Below are 27500 nucleotides of genomic sequence, written 5' to 3' on the forward strand. Positions count from 1 at the left end.
CCTAAAGTCTTTAGTTTTGAAGTTGTGGCCCAGTGGTTTTTCATTAGGAAAAAGGGACCGTTGTATCCTATTGAGGACAAGATGGATTCTGCCTGTAGGACTTAAGCTCCATAATCCTGCAGCTCACGTTTGAACTGGGCGCTGTTTCACGTTTGACCCCGAGCCTCAAACACAAGGTATTTCTGTCCGCAAGCAGAGCAGAGTACGCTACAGCTAATTACTCAACTGTTGTTGGTGTTTATACATGTTATTACATTATACATTATATAATACATGTATCACAAGCCACTTTAACTATGCCACTTTGTTTACATACATATCTCATATGTATATACTGCACTCAATACCATCTTCTGTATCTTGCCTATGCCTGTTCTGTACCATCACTCATTCATATATCTTTATGTACATATTCTTTATCCCCTTACACTTGTGTCTATAAGGTAGTAGTTTTGGAATTGTTAGTTAGATTACTTGTTGGTTATCACTGCATTGTCGGAACTAGAAGCACAAGCATTTCGCTACACTCGCATTAACATCTGCTAACCATGTGTATGTGACAAATAAAATGTGATTTGATTTGATTTGATGACTAAAGCCTCGTGTTCAACTTCAGCCTTTATCATGATGGATGCCTCAGTCAACAGACCAGGGGCATCCAGAGACAACCGTCCCCAGTGAGGCGAGAGGGATGGATGGATTGGTTCATGGGGTTCAGAGAGCGGAGGAGCGGAGGAGCGGAGGACTGGAGGGATACATGTGTGATCCTGATCCAGGTTCTGGTGGGAGTCTGGATGGTGGTATGGACTGGGGGGGAGGGTCCCAGGGTAGCTGGAGGGAAACTGGAGGGGTCTCGAGGGGTGTCTGGTGAATGTTTGGACGGTTCCTGGACAGGGGCATGGAGGGGGGCTGACAAGGTCGCCACACTTACCTGTCAGCGAAGGTCCTGAGCTGGGTGAAGGTGCTTCGTAGGGAGGCTGCCTGGCGCCACAGGGCCCTCACACGGGCCTGCTCACGACCCGCCCGGAAGGCACACGTCTGGGGAGGGAGACAGGAGGGAGACAGGAGGGAGACAGGTCATGGGAGGGAGACAGGAGGGAGACAGGAGAGAGACAGGTCATGGGAGGGAGACAGGAGGGAGACAGGAAGGAGTCAGGTCATTGGAGGGAGACAGGTCATGGGAGGGAGTCAGGAGGGAGATGGGTGCTGTCTAACCTTGAGACTACTATAGCTATAGACTCTTATGTCATCTGTGTCGTCTGTGACAGCCACCACAGAACGTTCCCCAAACGTTCTCATCAGGTTCCCAGAGAATATAATAACACAACGTACCAGTAATGTTTTCCCCAGCTAACCAACATTGGTCCTGTTAATGTTCCCAGAACATTAGTTCGGTTGCGGCAAACGTTCTTATAGAATAAAAAGCTGTCCAGTCGATACCACAACATCTTCAGCATGTACATTTGTAGCTGCTTAAAGGATAATATAGGAAATCTGCATTTGAGAACTGTATCGTAGGACTATTATCGACTCACAGGACATTTACTACTACTGAACAACATCCTCACTGAGAGAAGTCTAGACTTCCTCTGCCTCAATGACATTTCTCCCAACCAATGCACTCCATCTAGCTAGACCTACCTAGACCATCAACCAATGGACTCCATCTGGCTAGACCTACCTAGACCATCAACCAATGTACTCCATCTGGCTAGACCTACCTAGACAGTCAACCAATGGACTCCATCTGGCTAGACCTACCTAGACCATCAACCAATGGACTCCATCTGGCTAGACCTACCTAGACAGTCAACCAATGGACTCCATCTGGCTAGACCTACCTAGACAGTCAACCAATGGACTCCATCTGGCTAGACCTACCTAGACCATCAACCAATGGACTCCATCTGGCTAGACCTACCTAGACCATCAACCAATGGACTCCATCTGGCTAGACCTACCTAGACAGTCAACCAATGGACTCCATCTGGCTAGACCTACCTAGACCATCAACCAATGGACTCCATCTGGCTAGACCTACCTAGACCATCAACCAATGGACTCCATCTGGCTAGACCTACCTGGACTGTTCTCACACATCCGTACGGGTTGGCAGATTGGCTGTAATCTCTAGGACTGACTGCACTGTGAAGTGTACTCCAGTACCAGCCTCTCTTATCTTGGCATGGCTTTCAAAATCACTGGCTGTGCTAATTTATCGGCCTCCGAAACACTCAACTCTGACATCCTCGTTAAAACTATCTGAGTCACTAACCCTCCTAAGCACCTTCAGCCTTGCTAATGTTTGGTGATTTCAACATATATGTCAACTCCCTGACTCCAGTCTCTCTACCGGCCTGGCGTATGTCCCGGACAATTTTTGGACACCCAACAGAACGTGGACTTTGCCACCCACAAGAAAAATTAGCCAAACGATGGACCTGGTCTGTACCACAGGCGTGGATCTCGCCAAATATGTCCGGGGCTGTCCGGGGCTGTCCGACCTTAAACTCATCCCCCTTTATTCTAGTTATTCCACTAGACACTCGGCCCAAGACACCTCCCCTTTCAATTTAGGAGTCTGAAAACTAGAAGCCCAGCTGACTGAATCCATCTCCAACCTGCCACTTCCAGACACTATCAGGGCTGCGGAGTCTCTGTCCTGCTTTAAAACACAGCTACAGACTGATCTGTTCAGAAAAGCTTTAAAAATGACCTTTTGTTAATTCTGTTCTCCAGATATGATGCCACCCGGATCTAGATTTGATTGTTGTTTGTGTTCTGTGTTTTGGATTTTATATATTATTATTATTATTTGTATTACATTTTAATTTTTTTTATTTTTTATTCTTCAGCGCCTTGGGTATCAGAAAAGCGTTTTACAAATTAAAATTAATCATCATTTAATTCGTAGGACATTTGAACAGTATTTATTCAGTCAAACACAACCATAGATGTCAAACGTTGACAATCTGCACAATCTGTGGAGTTTGGAAGCTGCATTATCTGGTAACCAAAGCCATCCTCTGCAACACCAGGGAAGCTCTCTTACAGCCTATGGCAGTATGGTCGCCATGGCAGTACGGTCGCCATGGCAGTACGGTCACTGTGGCAGTGCGGTCAATCAGGAAATCCATGCTTCCTTGTTAAACCTTCTCAGACATAACTAACCTAAATACTGGTATCTGTGTTATTCACCTTCCCTTCACCCATCCTCTTGATAGGCTGTCTACTTCTGGGTCCATGGAGAATAAGGGCACCTCCTCCCAGCTGCCCACTGCACTGAGGCTAGGAAACACTGTCACCATCGATAAATCCGCGATAATTGAGAATCTACGGCTGGCCATGCTTTCCACCTGGCTACCCCTACCCCGGTCAACAGCCCGGCGCCCCCCACAGCAACTTGCCCAACATTTTAATTTCTCTATTTGGTTAGGTCAGGGTGTGATGTGGGGTAGGCATTCTATGTTTTGTTTTCTATGTTTCTTTATTTCTATGTTTTGGCCGGGTATGGTTCTCAATCAGGGACAGCTGTCTATCGTTGTCTCTGATTGGTTAGGTCAGGGTGTGATGTGGAGTGGGCATTCTATGTTTTGTTTTCTATGTTTCTTTATTTCTATGTTTTGGCCGGGTATGGTTCTCAATCAGGGACAGCTGTCTATCGTTGTCTCTGATTGGGAACCATACTTAGGTAGCCCTTTTTCCCTCCTTTCAGTGTGAGTAGTCGACTTTGTTAGGGGCACTAATGCCCTGTAAGCTTCACGGTTGTGTTTGTTATTTCTTGTTTGGTTGGTGACATTTGAACTAATAAAATAAAATGTACGCTCACCACTCTGCACCTTGGTCTCATTCCGACGACGGCCGTGACAATATTGGACCTTTAAATCAATAAGGGATTATTGCGTTGAACCTGAATTTATTTTGGTAAATTTAAACTCGGCAAAAAAAGGTCCCTTTTTCAGGACCCTGTCTTTCAAAGATCATTTGTAAAAAATCCAAATAACTTTCATTGTAAAGGGTTTAAACACTGTTTCCCATGCTGGTTCAATAAACCATAAACAATTAATGAACATGCACCTGTGGAACGGTCGTTAATACACTAATAGCTTACAGACGGTAGGCAATTAAGGTCACAGTTATGAAAATTTAGGACACTAAAGAGGCCTTTCTACTGACTCTGAAAAACACCAAAAGAAAGATGCCCAGGGTCCCTGTTCATTTGCATGAATGTGCCTTAGGCATGGTGCAAGGAGGCATGAGGACGGCAGATGTGACCAGGGCAATAAATTGCAATGTCCGATCTGTGAGACGCCGAAGAAAGTGATACAGGTGGACAGCTGATCGTCCTCGCAGTGGCAGACCACGTGTAACAACACCTGCACAGGATCGGTACATCTGAACAGGCAGGACTGGCAGAAAGTGCTCTTCACTGACGAGTCGTGGTTTTGGTCGGATTCCCGGGTGATGGTCGGATTTACGTTTATCGTTGAAGGAATACACCGAGGCCTGTACTCTGGAGCGGGATCGATTTGGAGGTGGAGGGTCCCTCGTGGTCTTGGCCATGTTCTGTTATAATCTCCACCCGGCACAGCCAGAAGAGGACTGGCCACCCCTCATAGAATGGTTCCTCTATAGGTTTCTTCCTAGGTTTTGGCCTTTCTAGGGAGTTTTTCCTAGCCACCGTGCTTCTACACCTGCATTGCTTGCTGTTTGGGGTTTTAGGCTGGGTTTCTGTACAGCACTTTGACATATCAGCTGATGTACGAAGGGCCATATGAATACATTTGATTTGATTTGTCAAACCATCATCGGACTAAGCTTGTTGTCATTGCAGGCAATCTCAATGCTGTGCGTTACAGGGAAGACATCCTCCTCCCTCATGTGGTAACCTTCCTGCAGGCTCATCCTGACATGACCCTCCAGCATGACAATGCCACCAGCCATACTGCGCGTTCTGTGCGTGATTTCCTGCAAGACAGGAATGTCAGTGTTCTGCCATGGCCAGCGAAGAACCCAGATCTCAATCCCATTGAGCACATCTGGGACCTGTTGGATCGGAGGGTGAGGGCTATGGCCATTCCCCCCCAGAAATGTCCAGGAAATCGCAGGTGCCTTGGTGGCAAATCTGGTGCAGTCCATGAGGAGGAGAAGCACTGCAATACTTAATGCAGCTGGTGGCCACACCAGATACTGTCTGTTACTTTTGATTTTGACCTCCCCTTTGTTCAGGGACACATTATTACATTTCTGTTAGTCACATGTCTGTGGAACTTGTTCAGTTTATGTCTCAGTTGTTCACATAAATATTTTTAATACGTTTTTTTTATAAGTTTTTTTTAAATAAACGCAGTTGACAGTGAGAGGACATTTATTTTGTATTATAGTGTTTCAGAACGGGTGTTGCTTCACTCGTATGTGTTTTCATTGAAATTGAGAAAATTGTTTTCTTATTTAATTTGAATGTTCTGAGTTCTGAGTATTTAAGAAGCATATGGATACACAACAACACAAGAAATCTATCTATCTAATCTCGATATCTCTGCTAATGCGGAGGGTTGCTGAGCTGAAGAGTGCAGGTTCAATCCCACATGTTCTTTAAACAATTTTTCTTAATTGTATTTATTTTTAAACGGTGAAATTGAGGTTCAGATATAAATCTACTTAAAGAGGGGATGTCTTTATTTCATCCTTTCATCCAGATGTTTTAAAATCCAGTCAGAAATCCAGAATTTAAACTAATTGTAAAAAATTAAAAAATTAAAATAAATAAACATTGTACAAGAATGTACTGTTCAACTATTTTTTTTTAAAAGCACCCGATATAATTCCTGCTCTGAGTCTTGATATGGTCCCCTCGTCATATTTATTATGATCGGAAAAAAGTGATCCTAGATCAGCACTTACCTTGTAAAAATGGACCCAGAAGTAGACAGCCTATCAAGAGGATGGGTGAAGGGAAGGTGAATAACACAGATACCAGTATTTCCCGGGGTTAGTTATGTCTAAGAAGCCTAAAAAGGAACCATGGAATTCCTGATTGACCTTACTGCCATGGTGACCGTAATGCCATGGCGACTGTACTGCCATGGCAACCGTACTGGAAAAAAAATCTATAAGAGTCAATCCCTGGTGTTGCAGAGGATGAAACACATAGCTTTGGTTACCAGACATTGCAGCTTCCAAACCAGTTTGTCAACATAAGAAGTGTAAAATATTGTTGTATGTATGATTAAATACAGTTCCAAACATCCTAAGAGTTAAAAAATATGCAGATTGTCAACAGGTGAAGTGTAAAGAAATATGGTTGTGTCAGTATGATTAAATGCTATTCAAATGTCTTACGAATGAAATTAAAATGCACTTTATCTATATTCCCTTGTAGTGATCCTACACACCTGAAATATGACCTAAAATATGAATTCAATTCAATCTGAAGAGAAACATAATGGGTTTGTTATCCAATCTGCTTTATGGAGATACACATTTGTACGCTGAGAATGTTGTGGTAATAATATTAGGTCAAACTTAAATACAACATTTTCCAAATGATCTTGAAATGTTCTGAGGCCCTCCAAGACAACATTAATAGAATAATGATGTTACATTTCAAATAAATATGAGCTACGAACATCATAAAAACTGTGGAACATTTCTGTGCAAATTCGGTGAATATTTCAATAATATTTTTGCGACATCCCAGACAACTTCCATGACTTCATTAAACGTTCTGCAAACCTTTAAATAACTTAGACCAGGTGTTATGCCAACATTCTTACAACATTATAGGAATGTGCTGTGCAACCTAACTTTTAAACATTGTATAAATGTCATCAAAACTGAGCCTTGTGTTTTGGGAACCTTGTAATGTAGCCACACCCTAATAAAAATTCTGGGAACCTTTAAAGAACTCAGAAAGGCTGTTCTGTCAACATTATTGCAACATCAAAGACTTCTCTTTAGTTTTTGCAACCTGATATGAACATTATCTGACTGTCAACACAACTGGACAGTTTGAGTGTTTTGGAAAGCTATCCCTTGTCATATCCCCACAATTCTTTCACAACCTACAGAAACATTCTGTGAACCTTTTATTAAAAGAACAAGAACAGACAAAACATGTCCTGGGAACGTTCACAGAACCAATTTTTCGTTTGCTGGGTATCAGAGAGCCTAGCGGTTAAGAGCGCTGGGTATCAGAGAGCCTAGCGGTTAAGAGCGTTGGGTATCAGAGAGCCTGGCGGTTAAGAGCGTTGGGACAGTAACCGAAAAAGGTCGTTGGTTTGAATCCCCGGGCCGACTAGGTGGAAAAAAATCATCCGCTGTGCCCTTTAGCAAGGCAACCAACCCCGGTCGCTGTCAATAATGTCTAATCCCTGGCCGTGACCACACTCTCCAAAAGTGTCTCAGGGGATGTTGGGATATGTAAAAAACAACAACACACATTTCCATTTCATACCTCACACTTCTACAGGTTACCCAGTTGTAAATGCAGTGAAACAGGACACATATAACCCCCCCCCCCGTTTGACATTGAACAGGCTGTTTGCAGCACGAGTTCCTAGAGCCAGAATGTCTTTCTTATTGTTCAGCCTTTGGAATGTTTTCACAGGAAACAACAGCTTGAAAATCATAACAAATAACTGTACAAAGAATGAGGATTAATTGACAAAACAGGATTCTGAATGAAATTCCCACCACATGGGAAAGAAAGAAGGTTGCTCAACGTGAGAGTCTACAATCTACAGAGACTAACGAGACTAGAGTCTACAGAGACTAGAGTATACAGAGAGTAGAGTCTACAGAGAGTAGAGTCTACAGAGTCTACAGAGACTAGAGTCTACAGAGAGTAGAGTCAATAGAAACTAGTCTATAGAGTCTATAGACACTGGAGTCTACAGCGACTAGTCTACAGAGTCTATAGAGTCTACAGAGAGTAGAGTCTATAGAGTCTACAGAGACTAGAGTCTACAGAGAGTAGAGTCTACAGAGAGTAGAATCTACAGAGACTAGAGTCTATAGAGACTAGAGTCTATAGAGTCTATAGAGACTGGAGTCTACAGCAACTAGTCTACAGAGTCTATAGAGACTGGAATCTACATAGACTAGAGTCTACAGAGACTAGAATCTACAGAGACTAGAGTCTACAGAGACTAGAGTCTACAGAGACTAGAGTCAATAGAAACTAGTCTATAGAGTCTATAGACACTGGAGTCTACAGCGACTAGTCTACAGAGTCTATAGAGTCTACAGAGACTAGAGTCTACAGAGGCTAGAGTCTATAGAGTCTATAGAGACTAGAGTCTACATAGTCTACAGAGACTAGAGTCTACAGAGTCTACAGAGACTAGAGTCTACATAGTCTACAGAGACTAGAGTCTAAGGAGACTAGAGTCTATAGAGTCTACAGCGACTAGAGTCTACAGAGGCTATAGAGTCTATAGAGTCTATAGTCTACAGAGACTAGAGTCTAAAGACACTAGAGTCTACAGAGTCTATAGAGTCTATAGAGTCTATAGTCTACAGAGACTAGAGTCTACAGAGACTAGAGTCTATAGAGTCTATAGTCTACAGAGACTAGAGTCTACAGAGACTAGAGTCTATAGAGTCTATAGTCTACAGAGACTAGAGTCTAAAGACACTAGAGTCTACAGAGTCTATAGAGTCTATAGAGTCTATAGTCTACAGAGACTAGAGTCTACATAGTCTACAGAGACTAGAGTCTACAGAGACTAGAGTCTATAGAGACTAGAGTCTATAGAGGGGGGGCATAATTTAATATATATATATATATATATATATATGTCCTGATAGGGTACCTGGCTGATAGGGCCCCTGGCTGATAGGGGCACCTGGCTGATAGGGCCCCTGGCCGATAGGGCCCTCTAGTGTGAATCGGACACAGGGGTTCTCCCTTCTTACCTCTTGTTCTTTGCGCAGCCGAGCATCTTTCTGCTCCAAGTCGTCACTGGCTCTGCGCAGGCTCTCCGTCAGGCTCTGATTGGCTGAGCTCGCCTGTTCCAGCTGTTCTCTGAGCAGGGCGTTTACCTGACTGAGACCGGCACACCTGGGGAACACCGGAACACATGACCTCTATCTGCGTTCCAAATTGAAACCCGTAAAGATAGTGCACGACATTTGACCCCTGGCCCCGGCTCAGATCAAAATTACTGCACTATATACATATATATATATATAATGTGTAATTCTGGACGCAGAACTTGTTGATAAATGGCATATATTATTGATACATGACATGAAAAAGATCACCAGCAAATCATAAATGCATTGACGTCCCGAAAAACACGTCCATTATGACTGATAATAATAAAGTTAAGTTATACTTTATTTGCGAGCGTTTGGCCCTCTTTTCTATGACATCATATTACTGCGGACAAAGACTTATTTACAGAACTTAGTTAAGAGTTTAGCTCGTCTTTCTTATTACATGGTAGTGAGGAGCCAAGTTGGTGCTGTCACCTGTCCACCAGCCATTAACAACCTCTCTCTCTCCCTCCCTGATTCCCTCCCTTCTAAAAACCCTGTCCGACCCCCCCTACCCCCACCCCCCTACCCCCTACCCCCACCCCCCTACCCCCACCCCCACCCCCCCTACCCCCACCCCTACCCCCAACCCCTTACCCCCACCCCCTACCCCCACCCCCACCCCCCAACCCTTACTCCAACCCCTACCCCCACCCCCACCCATACTCCATCAACAGCCAAGTTGGCAGCATCACTTGTCAACCAACCACCAAGAGCTGCAAACCTGACTCCCCTAATCTTCCCACAACTCATTCTCCTCGTTCTCGTTCCCCTCCCTCCCTCCATCCCTCCTAAAACCTTGCTGTCCCCCACCCAAACTCCATCAATCGCGTGGCCACTATATCACTCCTACGTTTACAAGCTTATAAACCCTTTTCTGTGATCCACCCTTGCCAGCCACGCTTACACAGCAGAACGCGTGTGCCACTTTTATTAAAGTCCACGTCAACTCCGTCCTAATTCCTACCAGATTGAGCTCTCTCTCACAGAGTCATTTACAGAAATGTTTACATCATTCTCACGCTGTGTCGTATGCGAAGCCGGCCAACTGTCTATGTTTTCTCCATGTTTTTAAGCTATCTGAGGGGAGTGGAGCGGGTTAGCACTGTGCAGCGAGCCAAACCGAGGCGAAGGGCCACTGAGAGGCTTGGCTACTCACTCTACAGTAGGCCTCATAGCGGAGCTCTGTACAGAGGCTTTAAAACTAACTACCACAGACCTCACGGTGGAGCTCCATGGAGAGGCTTGGCTACTCACTCTGCATTAGGCCTCATGGCGGAGCTCTGTACAGAGGCTTGACTACTCACTGTATAGTAGGCTTCACGGTGGAGCTCCATGGAGAGGCTTGGCTACTCACTGTATAGTGTGCCTCGCGGTGGAGCTCCATGGAGAGGCTTGGCTACTCACTGTATAGTGTGCCTCGCGGTGGAGCTCCATGGAGAGGCTTGGCTACTCACTGTATAGTGTGCCTCGCGGTGGAGCTCCATGGAGAGGCTTGGAAATGAACTCTAAGTAGGTCTCACGTGAGCAGATCAGTGTACAGGCTTGGTAACTAACACCACAGTGGGCCTCATGGTGGAGCTCCATGGAGGAGCTTGACTACTCACTGTATAGTAGGCCTCACGGTGGAGCTCCGTGCAAAGAGTCGGTAACTAACTCTACAGTAGGCCTCACAGCAGAGCTTTACAATAGGCCTCACGGTGGAGCTCTATACAGAGCAGCAGAGGCTGGTGGGAGGAGCTATAGGAGGACGGCTCATTGTAATGGCTGGAATGGATTGCCAGGAACGATGTCAAACACATCAAACATTAATGGAAACCACGTGTTTGACTCCCTTCCGTTAATTCCATTCCAGCCATTACAATGAGCCGTCCTCCCCCCAGCAGCCTCCACTGGTTTAGTACCATTCCATTTACTCCATTCCAGCCATTACAATGAGCCCGTCCTCCTATAGCTCCTCCCACCAGCCTCCTCTGGTGCAGAGAATGTGTCACGCTACAAACAGAGGCTTGGTTACTTACTCTACATTAGGACTCACTAGAAAGCTCCACTCAGATGTGGTTCAGCACCTCTACAGTAGGCCTCACGGCGGAGCTCCATGCTGAGGCTGCTAGAAAAGTGATGGGGCCTTGGCAAGCGGGCTGCCAAGCATCTGTCGTAACAATTTGAATTAGAGCTGGTTGGCTCTATAAATCTTGTTTGTTTAAAGGCTGGTGTCAGGTGCAGGGGTTGCTGGGCCCGGTCCCCCGCTCAGTGTGAGACACCGTTAAAGTACTCTGAACGACTGAGCCAACAGGACGGAGCTAATTAACTTTGACAAATTGGATGCCGAAAGCATCTATAGTATCAAGGCTACGCTTCACACTCCCTACTAGGCCAGCCTCCCTCTTGCTGTCCTCCTCTTCCCAGCCTCCCTCCTGCTCTCCTCTTCCCAGCCTACCTCCTGCTGTCCTCCTCTTCCCAGCCTCTCTCCTTCTGTCCTCCTCCTCCCAGCCTCCCTCCTGCTGTCCTCCTCTTCCCAGCCTCCCTCCGGCTCTCCTCCTCTTCCCAGCCTCTCTCCTGCTGTCCTCCTCTTCCCAGGCTCTCTCCTGCTGTCCTCCTCTTCCCAGCCTCCCTCCTGCTGTCCTCCTCTTCCCAGCCTCCCTCCTGCTCTCCTCCTCTTCCCAGCCCCCCTCCTGCTGTCCTCCTCTTCCCAGCCTCCCGCCTGCTGTCCTCTTCCCAGCCTCCCTCCTGCTCTCCTCCTCTTCCCAGCCTCCCTCCTGCTGTCCTCCTCTTCCCAGCCTCCCTCCTGCTCTCCTCCTCTTCCCAGCCTCTCTCCTGCTGTCCTCCTCTTCCCAGCCTCCCTCCTGCTGTCTTCCTCTTCCCAGCCTCCCTCCTGCTGTCCTCCTCTTCCCAGCCTCCCTCCTGCTCTCCTCCTCTTCCCAGCCTCCCTCCTGCTCTCCTCCTCTTCCCAGCCTCCCTCCTGCTCTCCTCCTCTTCCCAGCCTACCTCCTGCTGTCCTCCTCTTCCCAGTCTCTCTCCTTCTGTCCTCCTCTTCCCAGCCTCCTCCTGCTGTCCTCCTCTTCCCAGCCTCCCTCCGGCTCTCCTCCTCTTCCCAGCCTCTCTCCTGCTGTCCTCCTCTTCCCAGGCTCTCTCCTGCTGTCCTCCTCTTCCCAGCCTCCCTCCTGCTGTCCTCCTCTTCCCAGCCTCCCTCCTGCTCTCCTCCTCTTCCCAGCCTCCCTCCTGCTGTCCTCCTCTTCCCAGCCTCCCGCCTGCTGTCCTCTTCCCAGCCTCCCTCCTGCTCTCCTCCTCTTCCCAGCCTCCCTCCTGCTGTCCTCCTCTTCCCAGCCTCCCTCCTGCTCTCCTCCTCTTCCCAGCCTCTCTCCTGCTGTCCTCCTCTTCCCAGCCTCCCTCCTGCTGTCTTCCTCTTCCCAGCCTCCCTCCTGCTGTCCTCCTCTTCCCAGCCTCACTCCTGCTGTCCTCCTCTTCCCAGCCTCCCTCCTGCTCTCCTCCTCTTCCCAGCCTCTCTCCTGCTGTCCTCCTCTTCCCAGCCTCCCTCCTGCTGTCCTCCTCTTCCCAGCCTCCCTCCTGCTCTCCTCCTCTTCCCAGCCTCCCTCCTGCTGTCCTCCTCTTCCTAGCCTCTCTCCTGCTGTCCTCCTCTTCCTAGCCTCCCTCCTGCTCTCCTCCTCTTCCCAGCCTCGCTCCTGCTGTCCTCCTCTTCCCAGCCTCCCTCCTGCTGTCCTCCTCTTCCCAGCCTCCCTCCTGCTGTCCTCCTCTTCCCAGCCTCTCTCCTGCTGTCCTCCTCTGCCCAGCCTCCCTCCTGCTCTCCTCCTCTATCCAGCCTCCCTCCTGCTGTCCTCCTCTTCCCAGCCTCCCTCCTGCTGTCCTCTTCCCAGCCTCCCTCCTGCTCTCCTCCTCTTCCCAGCCTCCCTCCCCTCTTCTGTTCTGTAGAACCTACCTCTACTACTCTGTAGAACCTCCCTCTACTGCTCTGTAGAACCTCCCTCTACTGCTCTGTAGAACCTACCTCTACTGCTCTGTGGAACCTCCCTCTACTACTCTGTAGAACCTCCCTCTTCTGTTCTGTAGAACCTCCCTCTACTACTCTGTAGAACCTACCTCTTCTGTTCTGTAGAATCTCCCTCTACTACTCTGTAGAACCTCCATCTACTACTCTGTAGAACCTCCCTCTACTGCTCTGTAGAATCTACCTCTTCTGTTCTGTAGAACCTACCTCTACTACTCTGTAGAACCTCCCTCTACTACTCTGTAGAACCTCCCTTTACTGCTCTGTAGATCCTACCTCTACTGCTCTGTAGAACCTACCTCTTCTGTTCTGTAGAACCTCCCTCTACTGCTCTGTAGAACCTCCCTCTACTACTCTGTAGAACCTCCCTCTACTACTCTGTAGAACCTCCCTTTACTGCTCTGTAGATCCTACCTCTACTGCTCTGTAGAACCTACCTCTTCTGTTCTGTAGAACCTCCCTCTACTGCTCTGTAGAACCTCCCTCTACTGCTCTGTAGAACCTTCCTCTACTACTCTGTAGAACCTCCCTCTACTGCTCTGTAGAACCTCCCTCTACTGCTCTGTAGAACCTACCTCTACTGCTCTGTAGAACCTACCTCTTCTGTTCTGTAGAACCTCCCTCTACTGCTCTGTAGAACCTCCCTCTACTGCTCTGTAGAACCTTCCTCTACTACTCTGTAGAACCTACCTCTACTGCTATGTAGAACCTCCCTCTACTACTCTGTAGAACCTTCCTCTACTACTGTGTAGAACCTCCCTCTACTGCTCTGTAGAACCTTCCTCTACTGCTCTGTATAACCTTCCTCTACTACTCTGTAGAACCTCCCTCTACTACTCTGTAGAACCTCCCTCTACTGCTCTGTAGAACCTCCCTCTACTACTCTGTAGAACCTCCCTCTACTGCTCTGTAGAACCTCCCTCTACTACTCTGTAGAACCTCCCTCTACTGCTCTGTAGAACCTCCCTCTACTGCTCTGTAGAACCTCCCTCTACTGCTCTGTAGAACCTCCCTCTACTACTCTGTAGAACCTCCCTCTACTACTCTGTAGAACCTCCCTCTACTGCTCTGTAGAACCTCCCTCTACTGCTCTGTAGAACCTTCCTCTACTACTCTGTAGAACCTCCCTCTACTACTCTGTAGAACCTCCCTCTACTGCTCTGTAGAACCTTCCTCTACTACTCTGTAGAACCTCCCTCTACTACTCTGTAGAACCTCCCTCTACTGCTCTGTAGAACCTCCCTCTACTACTCTGTAGAACCTCCCTCTACTACTCTGTAGAACCTCCCTCTACTACTCTGTAGAACCTCCCTCTACTGCTCTGTAGAACCTCCCTCTACTACTCTGTAGAACCTCCCTCTACTACTCTGTAGAACCTCCCTCTACTACTCTGTAGAACCTTCCTCTACTGCTCTGTAGAACCTCCCTCTACTACTCTGTAGAACCTCCCTCTACTACTCTGTAGAACCTCCCTCTACTACTCTGTAGAACCTCCCTCTACTACTCTGTAGAACCTCCCTCTACTACTCTGTAGAACCTCCCTCTACTACTCTGTTGAACCTCCCTCTACTGCTCTGTTGAACCTCCCTCTACTACTCTGTAGAACCTCCCTCTACTACTCTGTAGAACCTCCCTCTACTGCTCTGTTGAACCTCCCTCTACTGCTCTGTTGAACCTCCCTCTACTACTCTGTAGAACCTCCCTCTACTACTCTGTAGAACCTCCCTCTACTACTCTGTTGAACCTCCCTCTACTGCTCTGTTGAACCTCCCTCTACTACTCTGTAGAACCTCCCTCTACTACTCTGTAGAACCTCCCTCTACTACTCTGTAGAACCTCCCTCTACTGCTCTGTAGAACCTACCTCTACTACTCTGTAGAACCTCCCTCTACTCCTCTGTAGAACCTCCCTCTACTACTCTGTAGAACCTCCCTCTACTGCTCTGTAGAACCTCCCTCTACTGCTCTGTAGAACCTCCCTCTACTGCTCTGTAGAACCTCCCTCTACTACTCTGTAGAACCTTCCTCTACTGCTCTGTAGAACCTCCCTCTACTACTCTGTAGAACCTCCCTCTACTACTCTGTAGAACCTCCCTCTACTACTCTGTAGAACCTCCCTCTACTACTCTGTAGAACCTCCCTCTACTACTCTGTAGAACCTCCCTCTACTACTCTGTTGAACCTCCCTCTACTGCTCTGTTGAACCTCCCTCTACTACTCTGTAGAACCTCCCTCTACTACTCTGTAGAACCTCCCTCTACTGCTCTGTAGAACCTACCTCTACTACTCTGTAGAACCTCCCTCTACTGCTCTGTAGAACCTACCTCTACTACTCTGTAGAACCTCCCTCTACTGCTCTGTAGAACCTCCCTCTACTGCTCTGTAGAACCTCCCTCTACTGCTCTGTAGAACCTCCCTCTACTGCTCTGTAGAACCTCCCTCTACTGCTCTGTAGAACCTACCTCTTCTGTTCTTCCTCCAACATGGCCAGTTTGCTCTGGATGGTTCTGCTGTTGTTCTGAAGCTGTGTTTCTGTCCGGTGCAGGCGGTGGACTGACGAGTCCAGTTGGGCCTGTAGCTGAACACAACACAGCCATCAGCCCAGATATTTACAGTACGTACAGTTTACTGAGTACGGTGGCCCCAAGGGACAAAGTAGCTTCTAAAATGGAGTTTCCTCAGACTTACTGAGAGTTGTAGTCTTTCTGACTCGGAGGTCTTCTCCAACACCTGCTCTTCCAGTTCACCACATCTCTTCTTGTACTGAAGCGTCTGGTACAAGACAGACAGTTCATTCAGAAAGTATTCAGACCCCTTGACTTTTCCAGATTTCGTTATGCTAAATCCTAAAATGGATACAATAGTTTTTTTCCCCCCTCAACAATCTACGCACAACACCCCATAATGACTAATCAAAAACAGTTAAAAAAATGTTTGCTAAATGTGTAAAAAAGGGCGAAAAAGGAAATACTACATTTGCATAAGTATTCAGACCCTTTACTCAGTACTTTGTTGAATCACCTTTGGCAGCGATTACAGCCTCGAGTCTTCTTGGGTATGACGCTACAAGCTTGGCACACCTGTATTTGGGGGAGTTTCTCCCATTCTTCTCTGCAGATCTTCTCAAGCTCTGTCAGGTTGGATGGGGAGCGTCGCTGCACAGCTATTTTCAGGTCTCTCCAGAGATGTTCGATCGGGTTCAATTCCGGGCTCTGGCTTGGCCACTCAAGGACATTCAGAGACTTGTCCAGAAGCCACTCCTGCGTTGTCTTGGCTGTGTGCTTAGGGTTGTTGTCCTGTTGGAAGGTGAACCTTCGCCCCAGTCTGAGGTCCTGAGCGCTCTGGAGCAGGTTTTCATCAAGGATCTCTCTGTACTTTGCTCCGTTCATATTTCCCTCCATCCTGACTAGTCTCCCAGTACCTGTCGCTGAAAACATCCCCACAGCATGATGCTGCCACCACCATGCTTCACCGTAGGGATGCTGCCACCACCATGCTTCACCGTAAGGAGGGTGCAGGTTTCCTCCAGACGTGACGCTTGGCATTCATGCCAAAGAGTTCAATCTTGGTTTCATCAGACCAGAGAGTCTTGTTTCTCATGGTCTGAGAGTCCTTTAGGTTCCTTTTGGCAAACTCCAAGTGGGCTGTAATGTGCCTTTTACTGAGGAGTGGCTTCCATCTGTATACTATACCATAAAGGCCTGATTGAGATGGTTGTCCTTCTGGAAGGTTCTCCCATCTCCATAGAGGAACTCGGGTTGTTGGTCACCTCCCTGACAAAGGCTCTGAATATTTCTGTAAATATAGTATTTCTGTTTTTAAAATAATCTAAAAACCTGCTTTTGCTTTGTCATAATGGGGTATTGTGATGTCATTATGGGGTATTGTGATGTCATTATAGGGTATTGTGATGTCATTATAGGGTATTGTGATGTCATTATAGGGTATTGTGATGTCATTATAGGGTATTGTGTGTAGACTGATGAGAAAAAAAAACAATTCAATCAATTTTAGAATGAGGCTGTAACGTAACAAAATGTGGAAAATAGGAATGGCTCTGAATTCCTACTGAATGTACCGTATTACATCACTGTAGTACATCACAATATTACAGAAATACTATAAATCAACGTATATGGTACTACATCTGTTGCATTCGGCAGACAACACAAGTGTAGCGGTACCAGACCTTATCCACAGATCCTACAGGACAGAACAATATTCCCTGGACCCTACAGGTCAACAATACTCCCTGGATCCTGCAGTTCAACAATACTCCCTGGATCCTGCAGTTCAACAATACTCCCTGGATCCACAGATCCCACAGGACAGAACAATATTCCCTGGATCCTACAGGTCAACAATACTCCCTGGATCCTACAGGTCAACAATACTCCCTGGATACTGTAGCTCAGTTGGTAGAGCATGGCGCTTGTAACGCCAGGGTAGTGGGTTCGATTCTCGGGACCACCCATACGTAGAATGTACGCACACATGACTGTAAGTCGCTTTGGATAAAAGCGTCTGCTAAATGGCATATATTATTATTATTATACTGGATCCTACAGGACAACAATATTCCCTGGATCCTGCAGGTCAACAATATTCCCTGGATCCTGGATCCTACAGTAATATATAATAATAATAATATATGCCATTTAGCAGACGCTTTTATCCAAAGCTACTTACAGTCATGTGTGCATACATTCTACGTATGGGTGGTCCAGGGAATCGAACCCACTACCCTGGCGTTACAAGCGCCATGCTCTACCAACTGAGCTACAGGATCCCGGGACCACCCAGGATCCTGTACAGGACAACAGGACAACAATATTCCCTGGATCCTGCAGGTCAACAATATTCCCTGGATCCTGCAGGTCAACAATACTCCCTGGATCCTGGATCCTACAGGACAACAATACTCCCTGGATCCTGCAGGTCAACAATACTCCCTGGATCCTGCAGGTCAACAATACTCCCTGGACCCTGGATCCTACAGGTCAACAATATTCCCTGGATCCTGGATCCCACAGGACAACAATACTCCCTGGATCCTGGATCCTACAGGACAACAATACTCCCTGGATCCTGGATCCTGCAGGTCAACAATATTCCCTGGATCCTGCAGGTCAACAATACTCCCTGGATCCTGCAGGTCAACAATATTCCCTGGATCCTGCAGGTCAACAATACTCCCTGGATCCTGCAGGTCAACAATACTCCCTGGATCCTGGATCCTACAGGACAACAATACTCCCTGGATCCTGCAGGTCAACAATACTCCCTGGATCCTGCAGGTCAACAATACTCCCTGGATCCTGGATCCTACAGGTCAACAATATTCCCTGGATCCTGGATCCCACAGGACAACAATACTCACTGGATCCTGGATCCTACAGGACAACAATACTCCCTGGATCCTGGATCCTGCAGGTCAACAATATTCCCTGGATCCTGGATCCTACAGGACAACAATATTCCCTGGATCCTGCAGGTCAACAATATTCCCTGGAACCTGGATCCTACAGGACAACAATATTCCCTGGATCCTGGATCCTACAGGACAACAATATTCCCTGGATCCTGCAGGTCAACAATACTCCCTGGATCCTGCAGGTCAACAATACTCCCTGGATCCTGGATCCTACAGGACAACAATACTCCCTGGATCCTGGAGGTCAACAATATTCCCTGGATCCTGCAGGTCAACAATACTCCCTGGATCCTGCAGGTCAACAATACTCCCTGGATCCTGGATCCTACAGGACAACAATACTCCCTGGATCCTGCAGGTCAACAATATTCCCTGGATCCTGGATCCTACAGGACAACAATACTCCGTGGATCCTGTAGGACATCAATACTCCCTGGATCCTACAGGTCAACAATACTCCCTGGATCCTGCAGGTCAACAATACTCCCTGGATCCTGGATCCTACAGGTCAACAATATTCCCTGGATCCTGGATCCCACAGGACAACAATACTCCCTGGATCCTGGATCGTACAGGACAACAATTCTCCCTGGATCCTGCAGGTCAACAATACTCCCTGGATCCTGGATCCTACAGGTCAACAATATTCCCTGGATCCTGGATCCTACAGGACAACAATACTCCCTGGGTCCTGCAGGTCAACAATACTCCCTGGATCCTGCAGGTCAACAATACTCCCTGGATCCTGGATCCTACAGGACAACAATACTCCGTGGATCCTGAAGGACATCAATACTCCCTGGATCCTACAGGTCAACAATACTCCCTGGATCCTGCAGGTCAACAATACTCCCTGGATCCTGGATCCTACAGGTCAACAATATTCCCTGGATCCTGGATCCCACAGGACAACAATACTCCCTGGATCCTACAGGACAACAATATTCCCTGGATCCTGCAGGTCAACAATATTCCCTGGATCCTGGATTCTACAGGACAACAATATTCCCTGGATCCTGGATCCTACAGGACAACAATATTCCCTGGATCCTGCAGGTCAACAATACTCCCTGGATCCTGCAGGTCAACAATACTCCCTGGATCCTACAGGTCAACAATACTCCCTGGATACTGGATCCTACAGGACAACAATATTCCCTGGATCCTGCAGGTCAACAATATTCCCTGGATCCTGGATCCTACAGGACAACAATATTCCCTGGATCCTGCAGGTCAACAATATTCCCTGGATCCTGGATCCTACAGGACAACAATATTCCCTGGATCCTACAGGACAACAATATTCCCTGGATCCTGCAGGTCAACAATACTCCCTGGATCCTGCAGGTCAACAATATTCCCTGGATCCTGCAGGACAACAATACTCCCTGGATCCTACAGGTCAACAATACTCCCTGGATCCTGCAGGTCAACAATACTCGCTGGATCCTGGATCCTACAGGTCAACAATATTCCCTGGATCCTAGATCCCACAGGACAACAATACTCCCTGGATCCTGGCTCCTACAGGACAACAATACTCCCTGGATCCTGGATCCTGCAGGTCAACAATACTCCCTGGATCCTGCAGGTCAACAATACTCCCTGGATCCTACAGGACAACAATACTCCCTGGATCCTGGATCCTGCAGGTTAACAATATTCCCTGGATCCTGGATCCTACAGGACAACAATATTCCTTGGATCCTGGATCCTACAGGACAACAATATTCCCTGGATCCTGCAGGTCAACAATATTCCCTGGATCCTACAGGACAACAATACTCCCTGGATCCTGGATCCTACAGGTCAACAATATTCCCTGGATCCTACAGGTCAACAATACTCCCTGGATCCTGCAGGTCAACAATACTCCCTGGATCCTGGATCCTACAGGTCAACAATATTCCCTTGATCCTGGATCCCACAGGACAACAATACTCCCTGGATCCTGGATCCTACAGGACAACAATACTCCCTGGATCCTGGATCCTGCAGGTCAACAATATTCCCTGGATCCTGGATGCTACAGGACAACAATATTCCCTGGATCCTACAGGACAACAATATTCCCTGGATCCTGCAGGTCAACAATATTCCCTGGATCCTGCAGGTCAACAATACTCCCTGGATCCTGCAGGTCAACAATACTCCCTGGATCCTGGATCCTGCAGGTCAACAATACTCCCTGGATCCTGGATCCTACAGGACAACAATACTCCCTGGATCCTGCAGGTCAACAATATTCCCTGGATCCTACAGGACATCAATACTCCCTGGACCCTACAGGTCAACAATACTCCCTGGATCCTGCAGGTCAACAATACTCCCTGGATCCTGCAGGTCAACAATACTCCCTGGATCCTGGATCCTACAGGTCAACAATATTCCCTGGATCCTGGATCCCACAGGACAACAATACTCCCTAGATCCTGGATCCTACAGGACAACAATATTCCCTGGATCCTACAGGACAACAATATTCCCTGGATCCTGGATCCTACAGGACAACAATATTCCCTGGATCATACAGGACAACAATACTCCCTGGATCCTGCAGGTCAACAATACTCCCTGGATCTTGGATCCTACAGGTCAACAATACTCCCTGGATCCTGCAGGTCAACAATACTCCCTGGATCCTGGATTCTACAGGACAACAATACTCCCTGGATCCTACAGGAGAGAACAATACTCCCTGGATCCTACAGGACAACAATACTCCCTGGATCCTACAGGACAACAATACTCCCTGGATCCTACAGGACAACAATACTCCCTGGATCCTGGATCCTACAGGACAACAATACTCCCTGGATCCTGGATCCTACAGGACAACAATACTCCCTGGATCCTGGATCCTACAGGTCAACAATACTCCCTGGATCCTGGATCCTACAGGACAACAATATTCCCTGGATCCTGGATCCTACAGGACAACAATACTCCCTGGATCCTACAGGACAACAATACTCCCTGGATACTACAGGAGAACAATACTCCCTGGATCCTACAGGACAACAATACTCCCTGGATCCTACAGGACAACAATACTCCCTGGATCCTACAGGACAACAATACTCCCTGGATCCTACAGGACAACAATACTCCCTTGATCCTACAGGAGAGAACAATATTCCCTGGATCCTGCAGGACAACAATACTCCCTGGATCCTGCAGGACAACAATACTCCCTGGATCCTACAGGACAACAATACTCCCTTGATCCTACAGGAGAGAACAATATTCCCTGGATCCTGCAGGACAACAATACTCCCTGGATACTACAGGAGAACAATACTCCCTGGATCCTACAGGACAACAATATTCCCTGGATCCTGGATCCCACAGGACAACAATACTCCCTGGATCCTGGATCCTACAGGACAACAATACTCCCTGGATCCTGGATCCTGCAGGTCAACAATATTCCCTGGATCCTGCAGGTCAACAATACTCCCTGGATCCTGCAGGTCAACAATATTCCCTGGATCCTGCAGGTCAACAATACTCCCTGGATCCTGCAGGTCAACAATACTCCCTGGATCCTGGATCCTACAGGACAACAATACTCCCTGGATCCTGCAGGTCAACAATACTCCCTGGATCCTGCAGGTCAACAATACTCCCTGGATCCTGGATCCTACAGGTCAACAATATTCCCTGGATCCTGGATCCCACAGGACAACAATACTCACTGGATCCTGGATCCTACAGGACAACAATACTCCCTGGATCCTGGATCCTGCAGGTCAACAATATTCCCTGGATCCTGGATCCTACAGGACAACAATATTCCCTGGATCCTGCAGGTCAACAATATTCCCTGGAACCTGGATCCTACAGGACAACAATATTCCCTGGATCCTGGATCCTACAGGACAACAATATTCCCTGGATCCTGCAGGTCAACAATACTCCCTGGATCCTGCAGGTCAACAATACTCCCTGGATCCTGGATCCTACAGGACAACAATACTCCCTGGATCCTGGAGGTCAACAATATTCCCTGGATCCTGCAGGTCAACAATACTCCCTGGATCCTGCAGGTCAACAATACTCCCTGGATCCTGGATCCTACAGGACAACAATACTCCCTGGATCCTGGATCCTACAGGACAACAATACTCCGTGGATCCTGTAGGACATCAATACTCCCTGGATCCTACAGGTCAACAATACTCCCTGGATCCTGCAGGTCAACAATACTCCCTGGATCCTGGATCCTACAGGTCAACAATATTCCCTGGATCCTGGATCCCACAGGACAACAATACTCCCTGGATCCTGGATCGTACAGGACAACAATACTCCCTGGATCCTGCAGGTCAACAATACTCCCTGGATCCTGGATCCTACAGGTCAACAATATTCCCTGGATCCTGGATCCTACAGGACAACAATACTCCCTGGGTCCTGCAGGTCAACAATACTCCCTGGATCCTGCAGGTCAACAATACTCCCTGGATCCTGGATCCTACAGGACAACAATACTCCGTGGATCCTGAAGGACATCAATACTCCCTGGATCCTACAGGTCAACAATACTCCCTGGATCCTGCAGGTCAACAATACTCCCTGGATCCTGCAGGTCAACAATACTCCCTGGATCCTGGATCCTACAGGTCAACAATATTCCCTGGATCCTGGATCCCACAGGACAACAATACTCCCTGGATCCTACAGGACAACAATATTCCCTGGATCCTGCAGGTCAACAATATTCCCTGGATCCTGGATTCTACAGGACAACAATATTCCCTGGATCCTGGATCCTACAGGACAACAATATTCCCTGGATCCTGCAGGTCAACAATACTCCCTGGATCCTGCAGGTCAACAATACTCCCTGGATCCTACAGGTCAACAATACTCCCTGGATACTGGATCCTACAGGACAACAATATTCCCTGGATCCTGCAGGTCAACAATATTCCCTGGATCCTGGATCCTACAGGACAACAATATTCCCTGGATCCTGCAGGTCAACAATATTCCCTGGATCCTGGATCCTACAGGACAACAATATTCCCTGGATCCTACAGGACAACAATATTCCCTGGATCCTGCAGGTCAACAATACTCCCTGGATCCTGCAGGTCAACAATATTCCCTGGATCCTGCAGGACAACAATACTCCCTGGATCCTACAGGTCAACAATACTCCCTGGATCCTGCAGGTCAACAATACTCCCTGGATCCTGGATCCTACAGGTCAACAATATTCCCTGGATCCTGGATCCCACAGGACAACAATACTCCCTGGATCCTGGCTCCTACAGGACAACAATACTCCCTGGATCCTGGATCCTGCAGGTCAACAATACTCCCTGGATCCTGCAGGTCAACAATACTTCCTGGATCCTACAGGACAACAATACTCCCTGGATCCTGGATCCTGCAGGTTAACAATATTCCCTGGATCCTGGATCCTACAGGACAACAATATTCCCTGGATCCTACAGGACAACAATATTCCTTGGATCCTGGATCCTACAGGACAACAATATTCCCTGGATCCTGCAGGTCAACAATATTCCCTGGATCCTACAGGACAACAATACTCCCTGGATCCTGGATCCTACAGGTCAACAATATTCCCTGGATCCTACAGGTCAACAATACTCCCTGGATCCTGCAGGTCAACAATACTCCCTGGATCCTGGATCCTACAGGACAACAATATTCCCTGGATCCTGGATCCCTGGACAGGACAACAATACTCCCTGGATCCTGCAGGCAGGTCAACAATACTCCCTGGATCCTGGATCCTGCAGGTCAACAATATTCCCTGGATCCTGGATGCTACAGGACAACAATATTCCCTGGATCCTATAGGACAACAATATCCTGGACAACAATATCCTGCAGGTCAACAATATTCCCTGGATCCTGCAGGTCAACAATACTCCCTGGATCCTGCAGGTCAACAATACTCCCTGGATCCTGGATCCTACAGGACAACAATACTCCCTGGATCCTGCAGGTCAACAATATTCCCTGGATCCTACAGGACATCAATACTCCCTGGACCCTACAGGTCAACAATACTCCCTGGATCCTGCAGGTCAACAATACTCCCTGGATCCTGCAGGTCAACAATACTCCCTGGATCCTGGATCCTACAGGTCAACAATATTCCCTGGATCCTGGATCCCACAGGACAACAATACTCCCTAGATCCTGGATCCTACAGGACAACAATATTCCCTGGATCCTACAGGACAACAATATTCCCTGGATCCTGGATCCTACAGGACAACAATATTCCCTGGATCATACAGGACAACAATACTCCCTGGATCCTGCAGGTCAACAATACTCCCTGGATCTTGGATCCTACAGGTCAACAATACTCCCTGGATCCTGCAGGTCAACAATACTCCCTGGATCCTGGATTCTACAGGACAACAATACTCCCTGGATCCTACAGGAGAGAACAATACTCCCTGGATCCTACAGGACAACAATACTCCCTGGATCCTACAGGACAACAATACTCCCTGGATCCTACAGGACAACAATACTCCCTGGATCCTGGATCCTACAGGACAACAATACTCCCTGGATCCTGGATCCTACAGGACAACAATACTCCCTGGATCCTGGATCCTACAGGTCAACAATACTCCCTGGATCCTGGATCCTACAGGACAACAATATTCCCTGGATCCTGGATCCTACAGGACAACAATACTCCCTGGATCCTACAGGACAACAATACTCCCTGGATACTACAGGAGAACAATACTCCCTGGATCCTACAGGACAACAATACTCCCTGGATCCTACAGGACAACAATACTCCCTGGATCCTACAGGACAACAATACTCCCTGGATCCTACAGGACAACAATACTCCCTTGATCCTACAGGAGAGAACAATATTCCCTGGATCCTGCAGGACAACAATACTCCCTGGATCCTGCAGGACAACAATACTCCCTGGATCCTACAGGACAACAATACTCCCTTGATCCTACAGGAGAGAACAATATTCCCTGGATCCTGCAGGACAACAATACTCCCTGGATACTACAGGAGAACAATACTCCCTGGATCCTACAGGACAACAATAGTCCCTGGATCCTACAGGACAACAATACTCCCTTGATCCTACAGGACAACAATACTCCCTGGATCCTGCAGGACAACAATACTCCCTGGACCAGTCAAGTCCAGGGCAGAGACAGCAGCCGTCTCACAGTCGTCTCTTCAATAGGTTGAACCCCCCCCTCCCCCTCCTCTCCTCCCTCCAGTACCTTGGTCTGCAGTTTTTGCACCAGCTGAGCCTGTCTGTGTTGTCCCTCCTGATAGGCCTGTAGTTTTTGCCTGTAGGCCCTCTCCCCATTCTGCAGCCGCAGGCGCTCTACAGACACACTCGCTTGGTCCGAGTCCCCCGTTGCGGACTGTAGAGCTAGCATCTGTTCAAGCTGTACACACACACACACACACACACACACACACACACACACACACACACACACACACACACACACACACACACACACACACACACACACACACACACACACACACACACACACACACACACACACACACACGCAAAAGGAGGTTAACATTTGACCCTTATAACAAGCTCTAAAACATGACTTGGCATAATCATAATGATGACACACTACTGAAATTCAACCTCGAGGTTATATATTGGCCCACTGCTATTCAACCTCTGGGTTATATATTGGCCCACTGCTATTCAACCTCTGGGTTATATAATGGCCCACTACTATTCAACCTCTGGGTTATATAATGGCCCACTGCTATTAAACCTCTGGGTTATATAATGGCCCACTGCTATTAAAACTCTTGGTTATATAATGGCCCACTGCTATTAAACCTCTGGGTTATATAATGGCCCACTGCTATTAAACCTCTGGGTTATATAATGGCCCACTGCTATTCAACCTCTGGGTTATATAATGGCCCACTGCTATTAAACCTCTGGGTTATATAATGGCCCACTGCTATTAAACCTCTGGGTTATATAATGGCCCACTACTATTAAACCTCTTGGTTATATAATGGCCCACTGCTATTCAACCTCTGGGTTATATAATGGCCCACTGCTATTCAACCTCTGGGTTATATAATGGCCCATTGCTATTAAACCTCTGGGTTATATAATGGCCCACTGCTATTAAACCTCTGGGTTATATAATGGCCCACTGCTATTAAACCTCTGGGTTATATATTGGCCCACTACTATTAAATCTCTGGGTTATATAAGGGATCAAAAGATTGTCAGACTATTTCTGTTTATACCTGATAGAAACATCACAAAATCCCTGGCCAATAATGGACCAAGCCTTCACCACAGAAGAGATATAGGTAGATTGTGTTAGCGGGTGTCTGTTGCGTGTCTGTTGGGTGTCCGTTGGGTGTACGGTGGGTGTCTGTTGGGTGTCTGTTGGGTGTACGGTGGGTGTCTGTTGCGTGTCCGTTGGGTGTACGGTGGGTGTCTGTTGCGTGTCCGTTGTGTGTATGGCGGGTGTCTGTTGCGTGACAGTTTCTATGTGTATTGATCCAAACTGCAAGCAGGGAAGATTCCTGAAGGGACAGGCCTTGCTCTGGTGTTGGAATTAAATCTCCCCTTCCAAAATATCTGAAATCCAACTGCCCTGTAACCTCTCAACCTCAAACAGCCTCTACCCCTCCCCTATACACCCCCCTGACTCCCCCCTGACTCCCCCAGCGCACCACCCACTCCTCTTTCTCTCTGGTGCCAGACACCCTGTCCTTACTAACACAAACCACATGGCTCAGTGAGCCCTGGGACAACACAGCTACACACTACAACACACTGGGACAACACAGCTACACACTACAACACACTGCTACAACACAGCTACACACTACAACACACTGGGACAACACAGCTACACACTACAACACACTGGGACAACACAGCTACACACTACAACACACTGGGACAACACAGCTACACACTACAACACACTGCTACAACACAGCTACACACTACAACACACTGGGACAACAC

General features: G+C 47.7%; 1 protein-coding gene across 1 annotated transcript in view; it reads right to left on the reverse strand.

Annotated features, from left to right (window-relative positions):
• Window positions 1-27500, reverse strand: part of crocc2 (ciliary rootlet coiled-coil, rootletin family member 2) — a 201131-nt gene that overhangs the window by 120319 nt on the left and 53312 nt on the right. Inside the window, exons 4-8 of the mRNA XM_046292232.1 lie at window positions 25744-25914; window positions 15736-15819; window positions 15510-15625; window positions 8920-9064; window positions 932-1038 (exon numbers count right to left, since the gene is read on the reverse strand). Of these exons, the coding sequence (XP_046148188.1) occupies window positions 932-1038; window positions 8920-9064; window positions 15510-15625; window positions 15736-15819; window positions 25744-25914 (623 nt within the window). The remainder of the gene's footprint in view (window positions 1-931; window positions 1039-8919; window positions 9065-15509; window positions 15626-15735; window positions 15820-25743; window positions 25915-27500) is intronic.

Source organism: Oncorhynchus gorbuscha, linkage group LG02 (assembly GCF_021184085.1).
Source record: "Oncorhynchus gorbuscha isolate QuinsamMale2020 ecotype Even-year linkage group LG02, OgorEven_v1.0, whole genome shotgun sequence".
Classification (NCBI taxonomy): Eukaryota; Metazoa; Chordata; class Actinopteri; order Salmoniformes; family Salmonidae; genus Oncorhynchus; species Oncorhynchus gorbuscha.